The 19,555-nt window shown below is 37.2% G+C and overlaps 1 protein-coding gene across 1 annotated transcript in view; it reads right to left on the bottom strand.

Moving 5' to 3' along the window:
* LOC107557718 (lysosomal-trafficking regulator) overlaps nt 1-19,555 on the bottom strand; it is a 93,750-nt gene that overhangs the window by 64,859 nt on the left and 9,336 nt on the right. The window contains exons 2-7 of the mRNA XM_016241238.1: nt 17,800-17,986; nt 14,869-14,959; nt 11,802-13,896; nt 10,137-11,115; nt 6,224-6,385; nt 4,379-4,535 (exon numbers count right to left, since the gene is read on the bottom strand). Coding sequence (XP_016096724.1) covers nt 4,379-4,535; nt 6,224-6,385; nt 10,137-11,115; nt 11,802-13,896; nt 14,869-14,959; nt 17,800-17,979 — 3,664 coding nt within the window. The 5' untranslated portion in view covers nt 17,980-17,986. The remainder of the gene's footprint in view (nt 1-4,378; nt 4,536-6,223; nt 6,386-10,136; nt 11,116-11,801; nt 13,897-14,868; nt 14,960-17,799; nt 17,987-19,555) is intronic.

The raw sequence follows: 19,555 nt of genomic DNA, 5'->3' as shown, positions 1-19,555 counted from the left end.
GACAGACAGACAGACAGATAACAGAAAGATATAACAAACAATCGAATGATAGATAGAGAAAGATAATGATAAAAAACAATGGAACAATAGATAAACCAGGGGTTCTCTACATTCCAAGGTCCGAATCTGAATTCTCAACAACGTCAAAAGGTCCAGCATAATTGTTTTTAATAAACATGCTTATAACTTTATAGAACAATTCAACTTTATATATGCTAATTATTCTTTAACACTAACGTTCTCTATTCTATTTACTTTAAAAAAACAATTGCTTCTGTTGTCCTCATTTGTAAGTCGCTTTGGATAAAAGCGTCTGCTAAATACCTAAATGTAAAATGTAAATGTAATTATCATATTCATGATTTTCTGTTTCTGAAATAGCACTTCAATGTAACCTGCAGTCACTTCAACTGAATTGCTAAAATCTTGAATTATAACAGCAATATGCTGTTATACAGCAGTGAATTATATTACTTTATTTTATATATCAAGCACCACAAACGTCCGTCTGTGTAACAAACTATGTGCATATTTACAGACTACATTAGGGCTGCTCGATTATGACAAAAATCATAATCACGGTTATTTTGGTCAATACTGTAATCACGATTATTTAAAATGATTATTAGTGGGCCATATGACCAAAACTTTATATGATAGATATATTTAAAGATAGTGTTATATATCAAATATATATTTTCTGTAAATAAGGTTGCTATGACATCTACATTTTAGAGACCAGCGAAATGTCACAATTCTCAATACCACAGCAGAATACCAGAGTAACTAATAATAGTTATAAAAAATAAAAAAATAAAAAAGTCCTCAATTATTGAAAATAATAAAACTGCCAGTAATAAAAAAAGCTAAGGAATACAATGCCAGTAATAAAAAAGCAAAAGAATACAATAGAATAAAAAATATACAAATGAAACAAACTGCGCTTTAAGTTTTTTAATGCAAGTCTAAAGTATTCAGTTAACAGCCTACTAGAGAAATTGAATAACCTAATGTAAAATAAAACAGCATAGTCTTCACTGTAAGAATTAAACTTTCTTTGTTTCTTATTAAAGCTACAAACGTCCTTCAGTCAAGAGCAGTGTGTGATTTTGTCTTTGTCTTTTGTTGTTTGATTAATATTAAGCACACAGTCGCAGCAGGAATATAGCCCGCCATAACTTTAAGAGCCGCACGGATACACAAGTATTTCCATTCTCAACTCTTTACATTAATTTATTATATAACCGATGAGGGTATACGTGAATAATCACTAAGCTCCGCATTCTGACACATTTTTGTGTGTATTTGACCGTTTAGGTGCTAAAAGATGACTTTATATGTCCGTGTTGTGTTCCGTCTCTGAGCGCATGCACAGTAACGTTAATCTTCCAGAGGAAGCGCAAGTTCTCTTTCACGCTTTTAAAAACATAAATAAATCTAATCAACTTAAATAAATCAAGCACGTCCCGTTTTGCAAAAGTCTCGTTACATGATTTTACTGATTTGCACGTGAAATTGGGTTGCAATTTCCGCTGGAAAGGTGGCAGAACGGGACGCAATAATAATTTTTTCTCGATTACTGTATTTTCATAATCGTAGGAGGCAGAAATCGAAATCGAAACTGAATTTTGATTAATTGCACAGCCCTAGACTACATTCATGTTCATATGCCCAGACAATCGACAGTGATAGGTTTTTGGAAACGCTGATTTGTACTTATTAATTTACAAGTAGGGCAGGGTATCGAGTTCGATACTTTTTAGGCACCGACCGAATTGCCTCGATACTATCGAGTATCGAAAAACGTCTCATCGGTCTGTACCAAATTTCGATACCTAAGGGATTAATCTCATCAACGTCAGTGAGGCGCAGATCGATCAGTGTTTGACATCCGCAAGAGCGATGCGAAAACGTACGGAGCAGTCTTCTCGTGGTATCTTACTATAGCCTAATAATACACCAATAGGTCTGCACAGTCGGTCCGCGTCACGCGCCACACTCAGAGATGTGGCTCACACATGAGGATTTAGTGTGAATGGGTCCCAGCCCCCGTAGCTGTAAGGCTACATTTACACTGGTGCGCTTTTGTTTTAAAATTAAAACGATCCTCGTCATACTGACGTTTCCACTGTGTTTCAAGCCGGCTTTCCACTATCTCTGACAAATGACAGATGGAAAGTCATCCATTTCCAATGGAGAGTAGCGCGGGAGCTGTGTAGAGTTTCAATCATATGCAGATGTCCCTTCATACTACAAGACTGAAAGCGCGTGTTACCTGACCATTCATGCACACTGTAGCATCATGCGACATAAGACCAGGGTTTAAAATGGGTCGGGGGATGTCTGGGGCTCAGCCCCGGCACATAGACTCCAGGGCTTGACATTAACACGTCATTAACGCCAGACAAGTAACATGATTAAAACATCAGTAACCAAAAATAAATATGTAAACACTAAAACGCAATATTATTCTGATTGTATTACATTTAGAGTAAGTGGCGAATAGTGGATATCTAATGTATATAATGCATCAATTGACAGAATAAGGTTGCGCTGCTTGAGGTGAGGCTCCCGCAGCCTCTCCAGGAGAAATCAAAACGCGCAATACTAAGAAACTCAGCATCCTGAGGTGAAAATTCCAAATGGAAAGTTTTATAGTTAAAATACAGTTAGTTAGGCAACATCACACAGCGTTTTCACCATTACGACTGTTTAATAGTTCTATAAACAGTTCAATAAGCAAATACAATAATATTAGGTCACTTACATTTTAGGGTTACATCATTTCCACCATCATTTCTTGTTTGTATATAAAAAAATATTTAAAATAATTATTTAATGCAGTTGTATTTTTCAGTGTCAATTGAATTTATAGATCAAATGTAAGAATTTGAAATGAAAGTATTATTTAGATTAGTGGGAATAGAATAAATCATTTGCACAAAAAACAGAACACACACACACACACACACACACACACACACACACACATACATATATATATACACGTATAAGCTCGATACCATAGAGCCCCCCCGCACACATAACAAATCCCAATTTAACCCCTGCATAAGACAATAAATAAGATTTATATTCCGCTTTTACTCAAAACTCACTTTAAACCACCATCAAGTTTTTGTAATAACTTCCGATTGCCGTGTGTGTTTTGGCCATGTATCATTGATGAAATTAAATATATTATAACCTCTGAGTCAGAGCAGCGATCATGGAAGAGAGAGCACAGGCAGACAGCGCTAGAAACTGCTAATGCTCATCAGTAAATCAGTAGCAAATGAATAGAAATTCAGATTCTGTCTGAGCTAGGTGATTCTGTCACACGCACTAGTGTAAATGTAGCTAACAGATGTGTAAACTGAAGACTATTTGAGCTTTATTAAAACTATTTCCACTGATTTTTTGTTTGTTACATTTTGTTCCTTTGTGCAGTGGCTTTGAGTCTGTATAAACATCTACAATCTGAAAAATAAAACCAAAGTTTTTTTTTTTAGATAATGTAATCTTATTTCATAAATATTTTCAAATAGATTTCATAAAATTGGTATCGAAAAAAGTATCGTTCAGGAACCGGTATCGAAGTCAAGGTATCGGTATCGATATTGAAAATATTTGAACGATACCCAGCCCTAGCTGCAGTTCGGTCCGTTGAATGTGCTGCAAACTCTACCAGTCGAGAAAGACGAGCTGCGTCGGGAAGGAGAAACCTCGCGCTCGCGGGACGAAACCGGTGACATTATTCTACTGAATGAAACCTAAAGTTGATCCAAAATGTCGCTAGTTGCTATGCGCTTTAGCTTACAAAAAAGTCAGTAAACACTGTGCTTTGCCTTCAGTTCCCTCCATTATAAATTAGATCAACTACAGGCCCTCGTGCAAAAGCGAGTGATCTTACAAAATCACACACATATCTGTGTACGTAATAGACTGGTCAAAAGCTGCAGTCACAAGACACGGCTCAACACGGTGAACTTACATCATAGCCGAGGGAAACAATGACACCATTCTCAGGGCGAGAGAGACAGCGCTGCATGTGACTAGAGAACAGGATCACGTACCGCTTGACCAGAATTTCACTCGTCCTACCTGACACTAACCGGCTCAGACCGGCTACCGCATTCTAGATCATTCTAGAAATTCCCCCTGCTATCAGTTACTATGCACTTTTCAGCCTGGCTAACTGTGATGATAATTACTTTGCACTTTCATTTCAGGATGTTAACATTACAATAACAAGCCTTTAAAACTAACAAACTACACAAGATACTTTTGGCTGTAGATAATATGCACATACACTCTACATTTAAACACAAGTGACCAGCACAATGCAGACTCTCATGTCAGTATAAATGGGTGGTACTACCTTCCTCCTGACGGGTGGAGTCCTCAGGGTTACTTTCACTGTCTGCCTCATAGCCTTCCTCTTCTCCCAAGGGTGGAGCGCCACTCACCTGAGCTTCATCCACCTCCTCTGACAGATCACCTGCTGGAGGTGCCACCTCACTGCTGACCTGAGACTTCTGCGCAGAGGGACAGAAAGACCAGTATTAGATGGAAGGATGGATTAGAATATTAAATAACACAAAGAGAAATTTAGAAATAATAAAACAGATTAAACTGTAAAATTTATAATAAAATATTAAATGTATTAATATGATTATTCAAATATAAATATACTCCTTTAACAATAATAATAATAATAATACAAGACTGAGAGATGCTAATACTACAAAACAAATATACATAACAAATATATATATAAAACAATATAAATACAATTTATAGTTAAATATTTAATATTTTAAATAAAACAGTTTTAACATTATTATATTATAATAAATTATAAATATTTAATCATATATACTTAATTATATTACTACTAGATAGAGGGATGAATTATAAATAAAATAATATAATGACAAATTAATGGATAAAGAATTAAAACATTGCCATAATTAAGTATAAAATTGTAAATATATACACACACTTTATTTATTGTTGTTGTTGTTATTACTAGATGGAGGGATGGAATTGTAATTAAAATAATATAAAGAGAAATCAATTAAGAAATAATCAAAAATAAAACAAAATTATCAATATTATTATTAAACTATATTATGTGCATTATGTAACATTATATAATCTAATTAAATAAAAAAATATTGATTATCAAACATTATATATATATATATATATATATATATATATATATATATATATATATATATATATATATATATGTATATGTATATATATATATATGTGACCCTGTACCACAAAAGCAGTCTTAAGTAGCACAGGGATATTTGTAGCAATAACCAAAAATACATTGTATGGGTCAAAATTATCGATTTTTCTTTTATGCCAAAAATCATTAGGATGTTAAGTAAAGATCATGTTCCATAAAGATATTTTGTAAATTTCCTACCGTAAATATATCAAAACTTAATTTTTGATAAGTAATATGTAATTGCTAAGGACCTCAATATTTTGATCAATATTGAGATTTTTTGCACCCTCGGATTCCAGATTTTCAAATAGCTGTATCTTGGCATTACAATATATGCATTATGTTATTATTATTATTATTGTTATTATTGTTATTGTTGTCATTGTTTAATCATAGCAAGCAGTTCATATAGATTTTCAGTTACAATTGTACCATACAAGCTTCATGCGAATATTCAAAACCTTTGCTCTGATACTGCCTCACTTCCTGTTTTGTGTCTTCACTTGCACTTTCATTATGGTTTTTCTGAAGCATTGTGTAAAAATGACAATAATATTGCTTATCGCAATTATTTCTGGGGAAATATTTCGCACAACAAAGAGTTGTTATAATGACAGGCCTAGCCCTCAATGAAACAGAGAATCTACTAAGCCAGTTATATAAACCTTGCAACAAGCAAAACAGTATGTTATAGAAAACCACAGAAACCAAAAAAACTGCCCTTTTTTACATAAGTACTAATCAAAATTAATTATATAGCATATAATCCTCCCTATGGATTTTGTATTTAGTCACCAAAAGTTCATTTTATTTTAGAGCATTCTCTACTTTCCTTAGCTTTAGACAGCAGGCAGTGAAAGGGAACTATGTGGTTGGGTGAGACAAAAGAGGGGCAATGAGATGAAGATCAGACTCAAACCTGAGTCACCCAAACAGGATGGGAACACTAAAGACTTATTACACAAGCAACTAAATTACCTTGTCAGGTTTCTCCTCGATGACATCTGGACTGCAGAACATCTCAGCCAGTGCCACACGGAGTAAGGAATCAAACAGAGGAACTGCTAGTTCAGAATTCACAACTCCAGATCGAGAGAGTTGATCCCGGACCTCACACAGCGTTTCCTCCACAGACTGCAGCTATGGGATAGAGCGTGGGAAAATTACACTCTTCGAGAATGAGAACAGGACATAGTCACTCACTTCAAAACGGCAACCAATAGCTCTGTTCCAAAACCTAGCGTGCCTACACTGAAAACATTTTCAGGCATCATGTAAGGCACCTAATGCAACATCATATTTCTCCCTTATTAAGAAAAATCATTGCCTTAAATCTAATAATACTGATAACTATTACTGAATTTACTGTATTTTAAATTGATTTTTTTATGCTTAAGCCTAAAGTGTACTTCGGTTTTAACAAGTATGGTTAAGTATGCATAGCCAGATTTTACTTTGTAGGCTGAGCTTGCACAATCTCCTTTTTTTTGTTGTTGCATTAATTACTTTGTCCACAAGGTGGCAACACTGAGTGGGATGTTGTTACTCAGTCGAAAAAAAAATAAATGAGATGGAACAACAACAAACTACTAAAGTCGCAGCAACAACAACAACCACGATCAGTGTTTAGAGATACCCACAACTGTAAAACAAGAACAAAATCATGTTTTATAGATCAAAACTTCTGGACGGAATTAGCGCAGCCACTGGATAAGGATGAAATGTGTCGAGCGTTTGTGCACGCTTAGGGTTGCCAACTTCAGAAAAGGAAAATAAGGGACAATCGTAGTTTTTCACAGAAAAATAAGGGACAGAATAAAGGACACATGCCTATTTTATAAATATTTTTTATTTTTAATGTTTTTTAATGGAGTCTCTTATCAAGGCTGTATTTATTCGATAAAAAAAATACAGAATTTTTTTTAATATTGTCAAATATTATTGCAATTTCTAATATTGGTTTCCTATCTTAATATACTTTATATGATTTCTGAAGGATCATGTGACACTGAAGACTGGAGTAATGATGCTGAATATTCAGTGCTGCATCACAGAAATAAATTATATTTTAAATTATGTTAAAATAGAAAACTGTTATTAAATTGCAATAATTTTTCACAAAATGTATTTTTTTCTGTATTTTTGATCAAATAAATGCAGTCTTGATGAGCATAAGAAACTTCATTAAAAAACATTTTTAAAAATCTGACTGATCCCAAACTTTTGAATGTGTGTGTGTGTGTGTGTGTGTGTGTAAGTATACAGTAGGCCTACTACAGTATAAAATGCATATTTTTCAATTAAAGAGAACTTATAGAATTAATACGGGCTGCTTTTGGTGCTTGTTTTAAGAATGAGATTCAAGGTTAAGAATACACATAAAATGTAAATTGTTTTATCTATTTAACAACATTACCTACAATAGAGAAAGATGACTTCCCTTATTGATCACATTTTTGCTCAGGTAAAATGCATGTTTTCTTGAGTGGCTGGATGTTGGACTCACGAAAAATAATCATGTTGTTCGCATTCACCCAAACTGATTTACTGAAGGCGAAACGTGGACGTTAAAAAAATTAGAGTTCCGCTCACTGTGAAGCGGGTGCGACCAGAAGAATGATTCATTCTCAGTTTAGAGTTTGTTATTCGTATGGTCTAGGTTGTCATACGGAATATGCCTTAAATACGGGACGATTCCATATTATACGGAACGGTTGGCAACCCAATGTATGCTATCAAATAGAGTATACTTTGAAAGGCTATGCATTCGGCTGTATGAATACACAAAGCGTTCTCGTCAAATCTGAAGTATACATTGGGCTTTAGGTAGGGTGACCAAACGTCCTCTTTTTCCCCAGACGTGTCCTGGCCGGGATTTCTAAATTGCCTAAAATGTCTGTTTTTTTACTTCGTTTTCGTTCTGTTTTCATACTTGATGAAGGTAGTGACTGAAAAATTGTTTGACCAATAGCATACAGGCATTGTACATAATTAACCAGTTGTGGCATGCGAGAAAGTGGGATCTACAGAGAATGGTCAAAGCAATGCAAATACATGCACATATGTATGAAGACTGTACAGAGCATGTCAATAGAAATACAAAGCCAAAACCCGGACATTTTAGGCAATTTAGACATCTCCAGGACAAAGAGGACGTATGGTTCACATACTTTACGGTTCTGTGTTGTTAGCTTAGTAGTACTGAAATCAATTGCCTCCTGTGCATTTAATTTGAGTAGTGACCTGTTCACACGGGGAATTAGCGCAGCCACTGGATAAGGATGAAATGTGTCGAGCGTTTGTGCACGCTTAGGGTTGCCAACTTCAGAAAAGGAAAATAAGGGACAATCGTGGTTTTTCACAGAAAAATAAGGGACAGAATAAAGGACACATGCCTATTTTATAAATATTTTTGATTTTTAATGTTTTTTAATGGAGTCTCTTATCAAGGCTGTATTTATTCGATAAAAAAAATACAGAATTTTTTTTAATATTGTCAAATATTATTGCAATTTCTAATATTGGTTTCCTATCTTAATATACTTTATATGATTTCTGAAGGATCATGTGACACTGAAGACTGGAGTAATGATGCTGAATATTCAGTGCTGCATCACAGAAATAAATTATATTTTAAATTATGTTAAAATAGAAAACTGTTATTAAATTGCAATAATTTTTCACAAAATGTATTTTTTTCTGTATTTTTGATCAAATAAATGCAGTCTTGATGAGCATAAGAAACTTCATTAAAAAACATTTTTTAAAATCTGACTGATCCCAAACTTTTGAATGTGTGTGTGTGTGTGTGTGTGTGTGTAAGTATACAGTAGGCCTACTACAGTATAAAATGCATATTTTTCAATTAAAGAGAACTTATAGAATTAATACGGGCTGCTTTTGGTGCTTGTTTTAAGAATGAGATTCAAGGTTAAGAATACACATAAAATGTAAATTGTTTTATCTATTTAACAACATTACCTACAATAGAGAAAGATGACTTCCCTTATTGATCACATTTTTGCTCAGGTAAAATGCATGTTTTCTTGAGTGGCTGGATGTTGGACTCACGAAAAATAATCATGTTGTTCGCATTCACCCAAACTGATTTACTGAAGGCGAAACGTGGACGTTAAAAAAATTAGAGTTCCGCTCACTGTGAAGCGGGTGCGACCAGAAGAATGATTCATTCTCAGTTTAGAGTTTGTTATTCGTATGGTCTAGGTTGTCATACGGAATATGCCTTAAATACGGGACGATTCCATATTATACGGAACGGTTGGCAACCCAATGTATGCTATCAAATAGAGTATACTTTGAAAGGCTATGCATTCGGCTGTATGAATACACAAAGCGTTCTCGTCAAATCTGAAGTATACATTGGGCTTTAGGTAGGGTGACCAAACGTCCTCTTTTTCCCCAGACGTGTCCTGGCCGGGATTTCTAAATTGCCTAAAATGTCTGTTTTTTTACTTCGTTTTCGTTCTGTTTTCATACTTGATGAAGGTAGTGACTGAAAAATTGTTTGACCAATAGCATACAGGCATTGTACATAATTAACCAGTTGTGGCATGCGAGAAAGTGGGATCTACAGAGAATGGTCAAAGCAATGCAAATACATGCACATATGTATGAAGACTGTACAGAGCATGTCAATAGAAATACAAAGCCAAAACCCGGACATTTTAGGCAATTTAGACATCTCCAGGACAAAGAGGACGTATGGTTCACATACTTTACGGTTCTGTGTTGTTAGCTTAGTAGTACTGAAATCAATTGCCTCCTGTGCATTTAATTTGAGTAGTGACCTGTTCACACGGGACTCATTCCATCCCCTTATAAGGCAGCTCACTAGAGTTTGAAACAGAGCTAGTATGCGTGTCCACTGTACCTGAAAGGATAGGTCTGGTTCAAGTCTCTGTAGGGCTGAATTGGCACTGTGGAGGCAGATTGCCAAAAGTGCCTCCAGCAGTCGGATGCTCTGGAGAGGCCATTCCTCTTCAAGCCTGTGTGTTGGGTCACTTGACTTGCTCTCGACCTGAGAGGGGCTGAAAGTGTCGTGCTGGTGGGATTTCTCTGTACCAGCGGCTGTCGCTATATTATCAAACTGTCCTGCAAGAACTTGAGTGGGAGAGTCTACATGAGATGGACTGCTTTTGCCCTTACTCTCTTTCTTTTTCTTAAATTTACAGTCTTTGTTTTTAGACGTGAGTTTCTGGATCACCATTGTCATTAGACGCGAACAGACATCTAGACCTCCCAGTCTGAAGAACTGCCTTTGGAATACTGGACTGGCCATGTACACCCAACGGCATACTGACCAAACATCGGCAGCCCTCCTTATCTGTTCTTTAGAGGGAAGAGCAACACTGTCTGGGGAAAGGCAGGGCAGTCGTCCACCCAATGGTTCACTAGCTGTACTATCATAGCCTGAGGTGTCTTCAGAGTCATTTGCAGAGTCTCTGTCAGAGTCTGCCTCCTTGCTTACACATAAGAAGGCTACACACAGAAAAAGGTTGATCGTATTCAAATGCACCTCACCTCGGTTACGCGCTACTGCAGAGAATGCACTTTTGCCCTTTGGGTGAGGGCATGCCTCTTTCAGGCCTTCATAAAACTTAGTGAGGCTCTGAGGTCCATCACCAGCCCCACGTGAATTCAGTTCCTCTACAAGCCCAAGAACAGCTTCCCTCTCCTGAGCTTCCGCTCTTTCTAGCTCATGCACAGCAGATTCCGTGTGATGGTGCCACGCATTCAAGATAAGTGTCTCGAACGCTTTCAGTGCCCACGGACGAGTGCAGTCCAAGTAGATCAACTCTGTGATTTGGTTCAGTCCATTACAACTCAGGAACAGGTCCCGTACCACCCGGCTGAATTGGAAGACAAAATCAGAAGTTATAAATTGGAATCTTGGATTATTTTAAATGCTATTTTAGGGGGCTTTCACACTAGCACTTTAGTTCAAAACAGAGCTTGATTTGCATGAAAAATAGTTAATTTGAAAGCTTTCATGCAGACCTGGGAGTGAACCGCAGTATTGAACCAGAAACTACCTGTAGGATTGTGTTCAGTTGCAATGGAAATTAGTGACACAGGTGACAATTTACCTTGGATACAAGTGAGAGTGAGCATGCAGTGTAATCATGCAGAGTGAGTGCAATCTGAGCAGCAAATGAATGGCTCACAATCAGCTGTCTCCTCCAAAGAGACTGTTTGAAAGTAGCAGAATGGTGTCTTCATGCGACACACATACAGTAGACGCAAGCATTGCTCATTCTGCTGTACATATTAACACCTAATTAATAAAAAAAAATATTGACCCAAGTTGTGTTTTCGATCATGCGGAGTACATGTTTGTGATGGCATAAGAACTCAAATGCACCAGTGTTCTACAGAATCAAGTCAGTCTGAAACCAGACAATCCCTGCAGGAGGTGCCAGGAACAATCTCACTCAGATTCGGACTGCAGTAAACATGCCCAGTGTGAAAGCCCCCTTAAAGAATCTAAACAACAGTGAATTGGAGGGAAAAGGAAGATAAAAAAACATGGTCATACCTTGACTTCAGCAAAGCAGGCAGAGCTTGAAGATAAACCAGTAGTACCTCAACCGGGAGGCAATGGGTATGGTAACTGCAGACTTGGCTACACGTAGTTGACACACCAAGTTGCTGGGCATGATGGGTTAGTTCCACACCCCGCTGAAGCACTGGATTAAAAATATGAGTGTAGAGTTGCCATTGCACTACTGCATTGCCTCGTAAAGTCAACTGGCATACATGACTGGCAATTTGTTGACTCAAATGCCAGTCTTCCCCAAACACAATTTCTTGATAGGCCTCTAAAGCATCCCACTTCCATAGCATGTCTTCAGCTCCTCCACTGGGCAGGATACCTTGGGAACGATAAGAGGGAGATGGGGACATGGATATGTTTGATTCTTTCTTAGGTCCATAGCCCTGCAGAGTCTCTTCAAGGCCAGGTAACTGGCTACTATCCAAAGTGCAAATGTTGCAGGAGGCAAGCTTGGCCTTTTCGGAAGGTTGACCACCTCCAAGCTGTTCTAAGACTAGTCTACTAAGGACACTCAACACATGGGACTGGTAGCTCCGAAGTCCTGGAGCCTGAAATGCCTGGAGCATTGGTACAATTACAGACCTCGGGTCCATGCAGCAACAGATGCCAGCAGCTTGCACTCCAGCCAGTACCTGCAGCACAGCAGGACCTGATGGTGACAAGCGCTGGAAAAGACGCAAGCATTGGTGGGCACAAGCTGCAAGGCAACAACAGCGTTCGGGGTACCGCACTTCTCCGTCATGACCCTCTGAGATCTCCTCAAAAGGATTACATCGGGCTGCTTGCTTGAAAGCGGATACCGGTAGTCCTGAGAGGTCACGGTGATGGTGCAAAAAGTGGGAGTATTCGCAGCGACGGTGTCGACGACGTGCACAAACAGACTGGTGTAGCTGCTCTGACTTGGCCCTCTTGACAGCACTGATTATCTTAAGTACATCAGCTATTAGACAACGCAGATGCTCTGATGCCTCATTGCCGACTTCTGAATCTCGAGCTTCTGCTAAGGCCTCAAGGCGCAGAGCTGTTGCCTCAAAGAGCTCCAAGCCACGGTGTTGGACAAATTCATGAACTAACTCAAGAGACTGACTGAAAAAGAAAGGGTTGGGAGCAGAGGCCTGTAAGCAACCTAGTAGTAGCTGCAGGACACCCTCCAAGAGTTCAGGCAGTAGCAAGGCCCGGTGACGGTACCTTGAAAAGGAAAAATCTTCTTGTATCTCCTGCAGAGTCTTCTTTGGCCTTGGAGCAAAAGGGTCAGCTTGCCTTTCTAAACAGGTACGAATCTTTAAAGTTGCTCTGAGGAGGTCAGTCAAGCTTCGACGCAGATTATCAGGCAGTGTCTCATTTTGACCCACATCTACAAACATCAAGTGCAGAATGGTGCGTAAAAGCATCCTTTGAACAAGTGCAATTGGCTCCTCAGTCCAGCCTCCAGCTAGTTCATCGATCCCACCTCCACCACCACCACCACTGGGACCACAGCAGTCACCAAACTCTGTGAGTATCTCTGTGAGCGTGGGAACAACGCTGACCGCCAAGCCTGGGTTATGATTGATGGTCATGTCGAATTTGCAGACCTTTTCAAGAAGAGAAAGTAGAACATAGCAAAGGTCAAAAGGCGAGTTCTCCATGCGGTTGAAGATGGAGAGAGTAGTGGGGTCTGTTAGCATGTTAGGATCTAGAGTGTGAGATCCAAACAGTCTCATGTGAGGTTGGGAAGGCTCAATGGTGCCCATGGCATCGAGAGTGGGATGTTGCGATGCTGGCTGTGATGGATTGTTGGACTGATGGAGCTGGCAACTAACACGAATGGCCGAACTGTGAAATCGGCGATGTTTGCTCCCAGTATTTGTGGTCTTATCATCCGAGTTGGCTTCAGAATCTGATGTGGAAAGCTGAGATTTGCGTGCATCCCTCACAGAGTATCGCTGAGCTGTCCTTCGTGAACGACGTGACTTCCAGGAGCCAGATAAACGCTTCCCAGAGTTCTGCACATCACATCTATCTTGCCCCGCCTTTTGAGGGATGGTCCTTCCCTCTTGGCATAGAAATACCTCTAGTAGTGAATGCAGGGTGAAATCTAAAGTAAAAAAGCAGAGTAGGAAAGGAAAAAGTTTAAAGGATTATCCTGACTAGCATCAACTGGTTTAATCTGGTTTCATTAGCAAGTCATGATGACCTCGAGAGGTCTGTTTACAACACAATTACGGGAACTAATAACTCAACAATGTGGAAAGCAGCTGCTAGAAAAGATTAGCATGCCTGCACTAAATATCTTAGGTCTCAAGCTCAATGAAAAGTCTTATCCTTTTCATCATCTTTTAACCGTACTGTTTCATAATTCAAGCCATCTCATGGTTTCACTTACTGTTCATGCAGGCATCTACTTAAAAATGCATGGCATCCTGGCAAGATCACCGCCATCATATGCGTTATAAAACAAATCGTGTAGAAGTATATCATCTTTCCAACTGAATGCAATGCCAGGATGTCATTAAAAATTAGAACATAATTATTTAATTCAAGGCTCAAGGTGGGTTAGAGTATACATCTAGTGCATTCTCAAAATGAAGAATGTTAATAGCATGCATTATTAGGGGCTTTATAAAATGAAGTGACTCACCTGGGGCTTTTTCCTCCTGAACAGGAATCTTCCAGACCAGAGGTAGCAGAGACAACAAAAGTGTAAGTAGCTCTTCCCGACAGGTCAACTCCTAAGTAAAAGGTTAGAGGTTAATTCAGGATTTGAACGGAATTCTTCACTCAATCCATCCAAATCAGTCTCCTTGTGTTGATGACCACCTAGAAGCAGATTTCTTTTCTAACTTCTGCTTCATAGTGCCCTGCCTCTCTTGGCCGAGTTATAAAACAAATCGTGTAGAAGTATATCATCTTTCCAACTGAATGCAATGCCAGGATGTCATTAAAAATTAGAACATAATTATTTAATTCAAGGCTCAAGGTGGGTTAGAGTATACATCTAGTGCATTCTCAAAATTAAGAATGTTAATAGCATGCATTATTAGGGGCTTTATAAAATGAAGTGACTCACCTGGGGCTTTTTCCTCCTGAACAGGAATCTTCCAGACCAGAGGTAGCAGAGACAACAAAAGTGTAAGTAGCTCTTCCCGACAGGTCAACTCCTAAGTAAAAGGTTAGAGGTTAATTCAGGATTTGAACTGAATTCTTCACTCAATCCATCCAAATCAGTCTCCTTGTGTTGATGACCACCTAGAAGCAGATTTCTTTTCTAACTTCTGCTTCATAGTGCCCTGCCTCTCTTGGCAAGCTAGTTTCTAGAGCTACGCAAAAGATGGAAAGTTGCAGACAACAAAAACTATCCAATGGTTTTCTTCCAACTGCTTAAGACAAATACCGGTTTTGCTAGACATGAGGTACGACAGCGAGCCTCTAAATACTGGCTCCACCCTGAGCAAGATAGCATTCCTCACAAGGAGAAGCGAAAGCACCCTGACACGTGTGAATTCAAACCACATACAGGAGGCTGCGTGCCACTGTGCTGTGTGACCTCAAGTAAACAAGCATCTGGGTGCATACTCATAAGCTAATTAGCAAAGTGGCTAGGGATCCATATTGACCCACCACTATGCAAACACACAGGCGATTGATGTTGTGTTGAGAGATAGTTAAGCAGTGCTGAGTTCAGAGAAAAGGCCCATGTCTTGTGAGTAAGAACCACTCCAGACATGATTCATAAGAACTCTCACTTCAAAGAGACAGAATGAAGTAGAGGCGGCAGAAAGGGGTCTGAAGAAAAACACAGGATCAAATAAACCCCATGTTATTTCCTTCGACATCATGTGAATAAATTCTGTTGATAAACAACACAGAAAATAATTTTGACTTACCTGTAATTAAAAAAAAAAGATTTAAATAATAAAATAATACAAAATAGTAATGCACTAACAAAGGATGTGCATGGTGCCAGGCAATATTAATATATTGAAAAGCACAGTTTCAAAAGTATAGCCCCAGTCATTTAAGATGTCATAACTGCATTGCTAGGACGTACATCTTTGCATAATGCGCAAAAGGAAAGCAAAGGAACCGTTTACATGGAGCAAACTTTACTCACAGGAACAACCCTAATAACTAATAACCAGAAGTTCATCTGCCAAACAAATTAGTTCCACCTCAAAAACACCAATTTGGAATCACCATAAATAGACTACTGATTTTAAGAAATGTTATTACTGCATACTGTGTCTAAACCAGTGTTATTTTAATATTGTTGGGATAATATTTTTGTTAATATTTTGAAATCAATTCTTTATTTTTATATATTTTTTTTTATTCATTCGGTTGTGTTTTTGTCATTATTCTTCTTCTTTTAAAATGTCTATATAGCTTACACTTATACTTAGCTTATACTTTTTTATTTTAGTTTTAGTTATTTTAGTACATCAAGTTTAACTAAATGTAAATGAGAAATTAAATATGCTGAAATAAAATGTTAAGGTTTTCAAATATATTTTATTTCAGGTAAAGTTTATTTTCAAGTAACAATTTTTTCAATGGTTTTAGTTTGTTTTAGTCAACTATAGAAACCCTTTTCTACATGTAATATAAAACATTTGCAAACATGCAAAACAATAACGCTCACTAACTAGAGTCTTTCAGTTTTGCTATGCCACATCGTGTAGCTCACTTGCAGTGTCAACAGAGACATGGGTGTCTGTATTTAGGGGCTTCACTGCTCTAAGCAAAGACTTTCTTTCTCCTTCCTCATGTCTGCAAGGAAAGACCAAGAAAGAAACAGCAAGAGTATATTCCCAGGTTCCATTCATTAAGTTTGTAAGCAGGCTGAGGTCCATAGAAAAGACATTACAGCATGAACACAGATCCAACATTAAGCTTCACTAATGATCTTTTTTTTTTCATATAGAACTGAAAACAATATATACATATAGGCAATACATCAGATTTTGATGGATGGACGCTTAAGTAAAACTTAAGTCAATGCATAAAGAAAGTACTTTAAAGGTCTACTGTATGCAGTATTTATGTGAATGCATGAAGCATTCAGGACGGCTATTCAGCTCTGTTGTGACTGTGACATATCAACATGCTATTTCTGAACAATGCCAGCATTTGGACTGGAATTCATTCCCTAAATAACACGTCCTTTGAGTTTGACTAATACATTTCCATGACTTGTCCAGGAATTAACCAGTCATTTCTTCCAGAGATGAGCCCGACAGGAAAATAAAAACAGACACATTCTGCATTGTATTTTTCCATTACGTTTTTCCATACACGTCAATCATGTGTGCAATTAACGCAATCTAATATGTGTATTGCTTTATCCCTGTAAAGCCTAACATGAAATCTCTCATCTTTTTTTTAATGGAACAGTTTATTGAACCTTTGGACAAACACTCAGTTAAGCATTGAACAGCCTGTTCATCATCATTGAACAGCACTGATAAAAGTTTTTGTTTACATTGTGTGTGTGTACTGTGTGTATTTATTATGTATATATAAAGACAAAAACATACAGCATATATTTTGAAAATATTTAATGTATTTAAATGTATACATTTATATTCATATAAATTATATCATATATATAAATATATTTAATATATAAACATAACGTTTTTCTTATATATACATGCATGTGTGTGTATTTATATATACATAATAAATATACACAGTACACACACATGTATTATGAAAACAAAAACTTTTATTTTGGATGCGATTAATCGTATGACAGCACTATAAAAAATATAAAAATTATTCTTATGTTTATTTTTTAAAAATCAGTAAAATACTAAAAAAAACTTTCACTCGCAAAAAAAGTCTAAATTATCACTCAGACGACAGAAGACATGCAGTAGATTCTGTGCAACAGGTTTTTCAGTAAAGTTCTGATCATGTTGATCATCTAGATGCTTTAGTAGGCTTTAAGGTTCATTTTAAGGTTAAAATATCTTCAAATGAAGCTTCTCTGACTGACCTGGTCAATGACAGAGTCCAGGGTGCTGAGGAGCAGGAACCCGCGTCCCCGCACCAGATACTCTCCCAGCGCCACCATGTGACTCTCCTCCTCGTCCTCGGCCCGCTGGGCCACCGCACTACACAACTGGTGCACATCCGTCAGGAACTCCCGTGCCAGGGTGTTACTGGCCCCACTCATGTCCGAGCTGATGGAGGAGAGAAAACCAGAGCATGAATACATGTAAATCACCTGCTGGAACCTGCAACAGCTCTGCTTTAGTTTCATATACATTGCAGTTCTCTTTTTGTATAAATTAACAAGAAACTAAAAACAAGTGAAACTGCTCAGTTGGTTTCATGTCCCATAAATTCTTCTATATAAATGGATTTAAATACAAGAAAATCTGCTATTGTTATAATCTAGTATGCGTCTACTGTTTTTATGTTTATATGTAATTAATTATGCAGTCTCAGGGGTCCAGACAAAAAAATCGAGTAAGGAGCCATTGGCTCCTATAAGGAAAACATTTGGCGCCAAATTATTTTTTTAGGTGCCACAGAATAAACGTGATTTATTTTATTTATTTTTTTACATTTTAAAATTCAATCATACTGTCATGTGTTTATGTCTCATCTTTTCTTGATTTATCAGCATTTTAATCCATCTTGTAGATGACCTGGGAACTAAGGTTCACTTAATGTTGGAACTACCGCATTGACCCGAATATAAGACGATGTTTTTTTCTTGGAAATACATCTGAAAAAATGCAGTCGTCTTAAATTCAGGGTCTAGACTTTGACATGTCAATAATACACCCACAACAATAGGTGGCGCCAAATACGCATAAAACAAGTGTGCCATGAAATACGTAAATGCGTGTTGTAAAGATCGCGACCAAACTCCCTTTGTGATTTTAAAACGTAAAACAGTACCCAGATTTGAAGACTACAGTAAGATTTAACTTCTACTGTTAATAAGATTTTGGTAGGCTACTATTAGATGGATAGCCTAAATGTCCTAATTCAGATGGGCTACCTGTTTTTTTAGTTGTTTTATGGTATATCAAAAAGTGTATATTTTTTTAATGTGATTGTTGGTACAGTTTACCAGTTTTTACCATACTTTCAAAACAAAAATTAAAATAGGACAAATATGCAATATGAAAATAATTGAAGACAAAATGTGTTTTACGGACAAAAAATAAGATTTGGTTTTTAAAAAGACTTTTTCAAAACGGTACATCTGGAAAAAGGGGGGTCGTCTTATATTCGGGCCAATACGGTAAATGTCTTTTCCAACTTGAAATATACAGTCACAAATAATTGCTCATTACACAGAATCTGTACCAGTATCCACGGACCATAAGCATCACTTGGCCACTGAGTGTAGTTTGGGCTCCTTCTCAATGCATCCTATAAATGTTGTCATATGTCTTTCACACATCCAGTCTGTTTTTCTTCATTAGTAAAATGCAATTTTATAGGAGTTGAATCATGTAGACGACAGGTTTAGTATAAATATTAATATGCAGTAGACTTGTGCAGGTATTCGGTAATGCGATATATCACGGTAATGAATATGCACGATATTGTTATCGTGGGCACTTCTAAATACCATGAATAATTATATATTACAAATTATTCAGAATTTTGAATGCATTTTAAGAATTTAATAAGCACAGTTTCACTCTCTGACAGCAGATATATATATATATATATATATATATAATAAATAATAATAATAATAATAATAATTCATTTAAATGCAGCCGTTA

This window comes from Sinocyclocheilus grahami, unplaced genomic scaffold (genome assembly GCF_001515645.1).
Source record: "Sinocyclocheilus grahami isolate Dianchi unplaced genomic scaffold, SAMN03320097.WGS_v1.1 scaffold616.1, whole genome shotgun sequence".
NCBI classification, from domain to species: domain Eukaryota; kingdom Metazoa; phylum Chordata; class Actinopteri; order Cypriniformes; family Cyprinidae; genus Sinocyclocheilus; species Sinocyclocheilus grahami.
The sequence above is the reverse complement of the archived record's forward strand: the minus strand, read 5'-3'. Positions and strand labels throughout refer to the sequence as shown.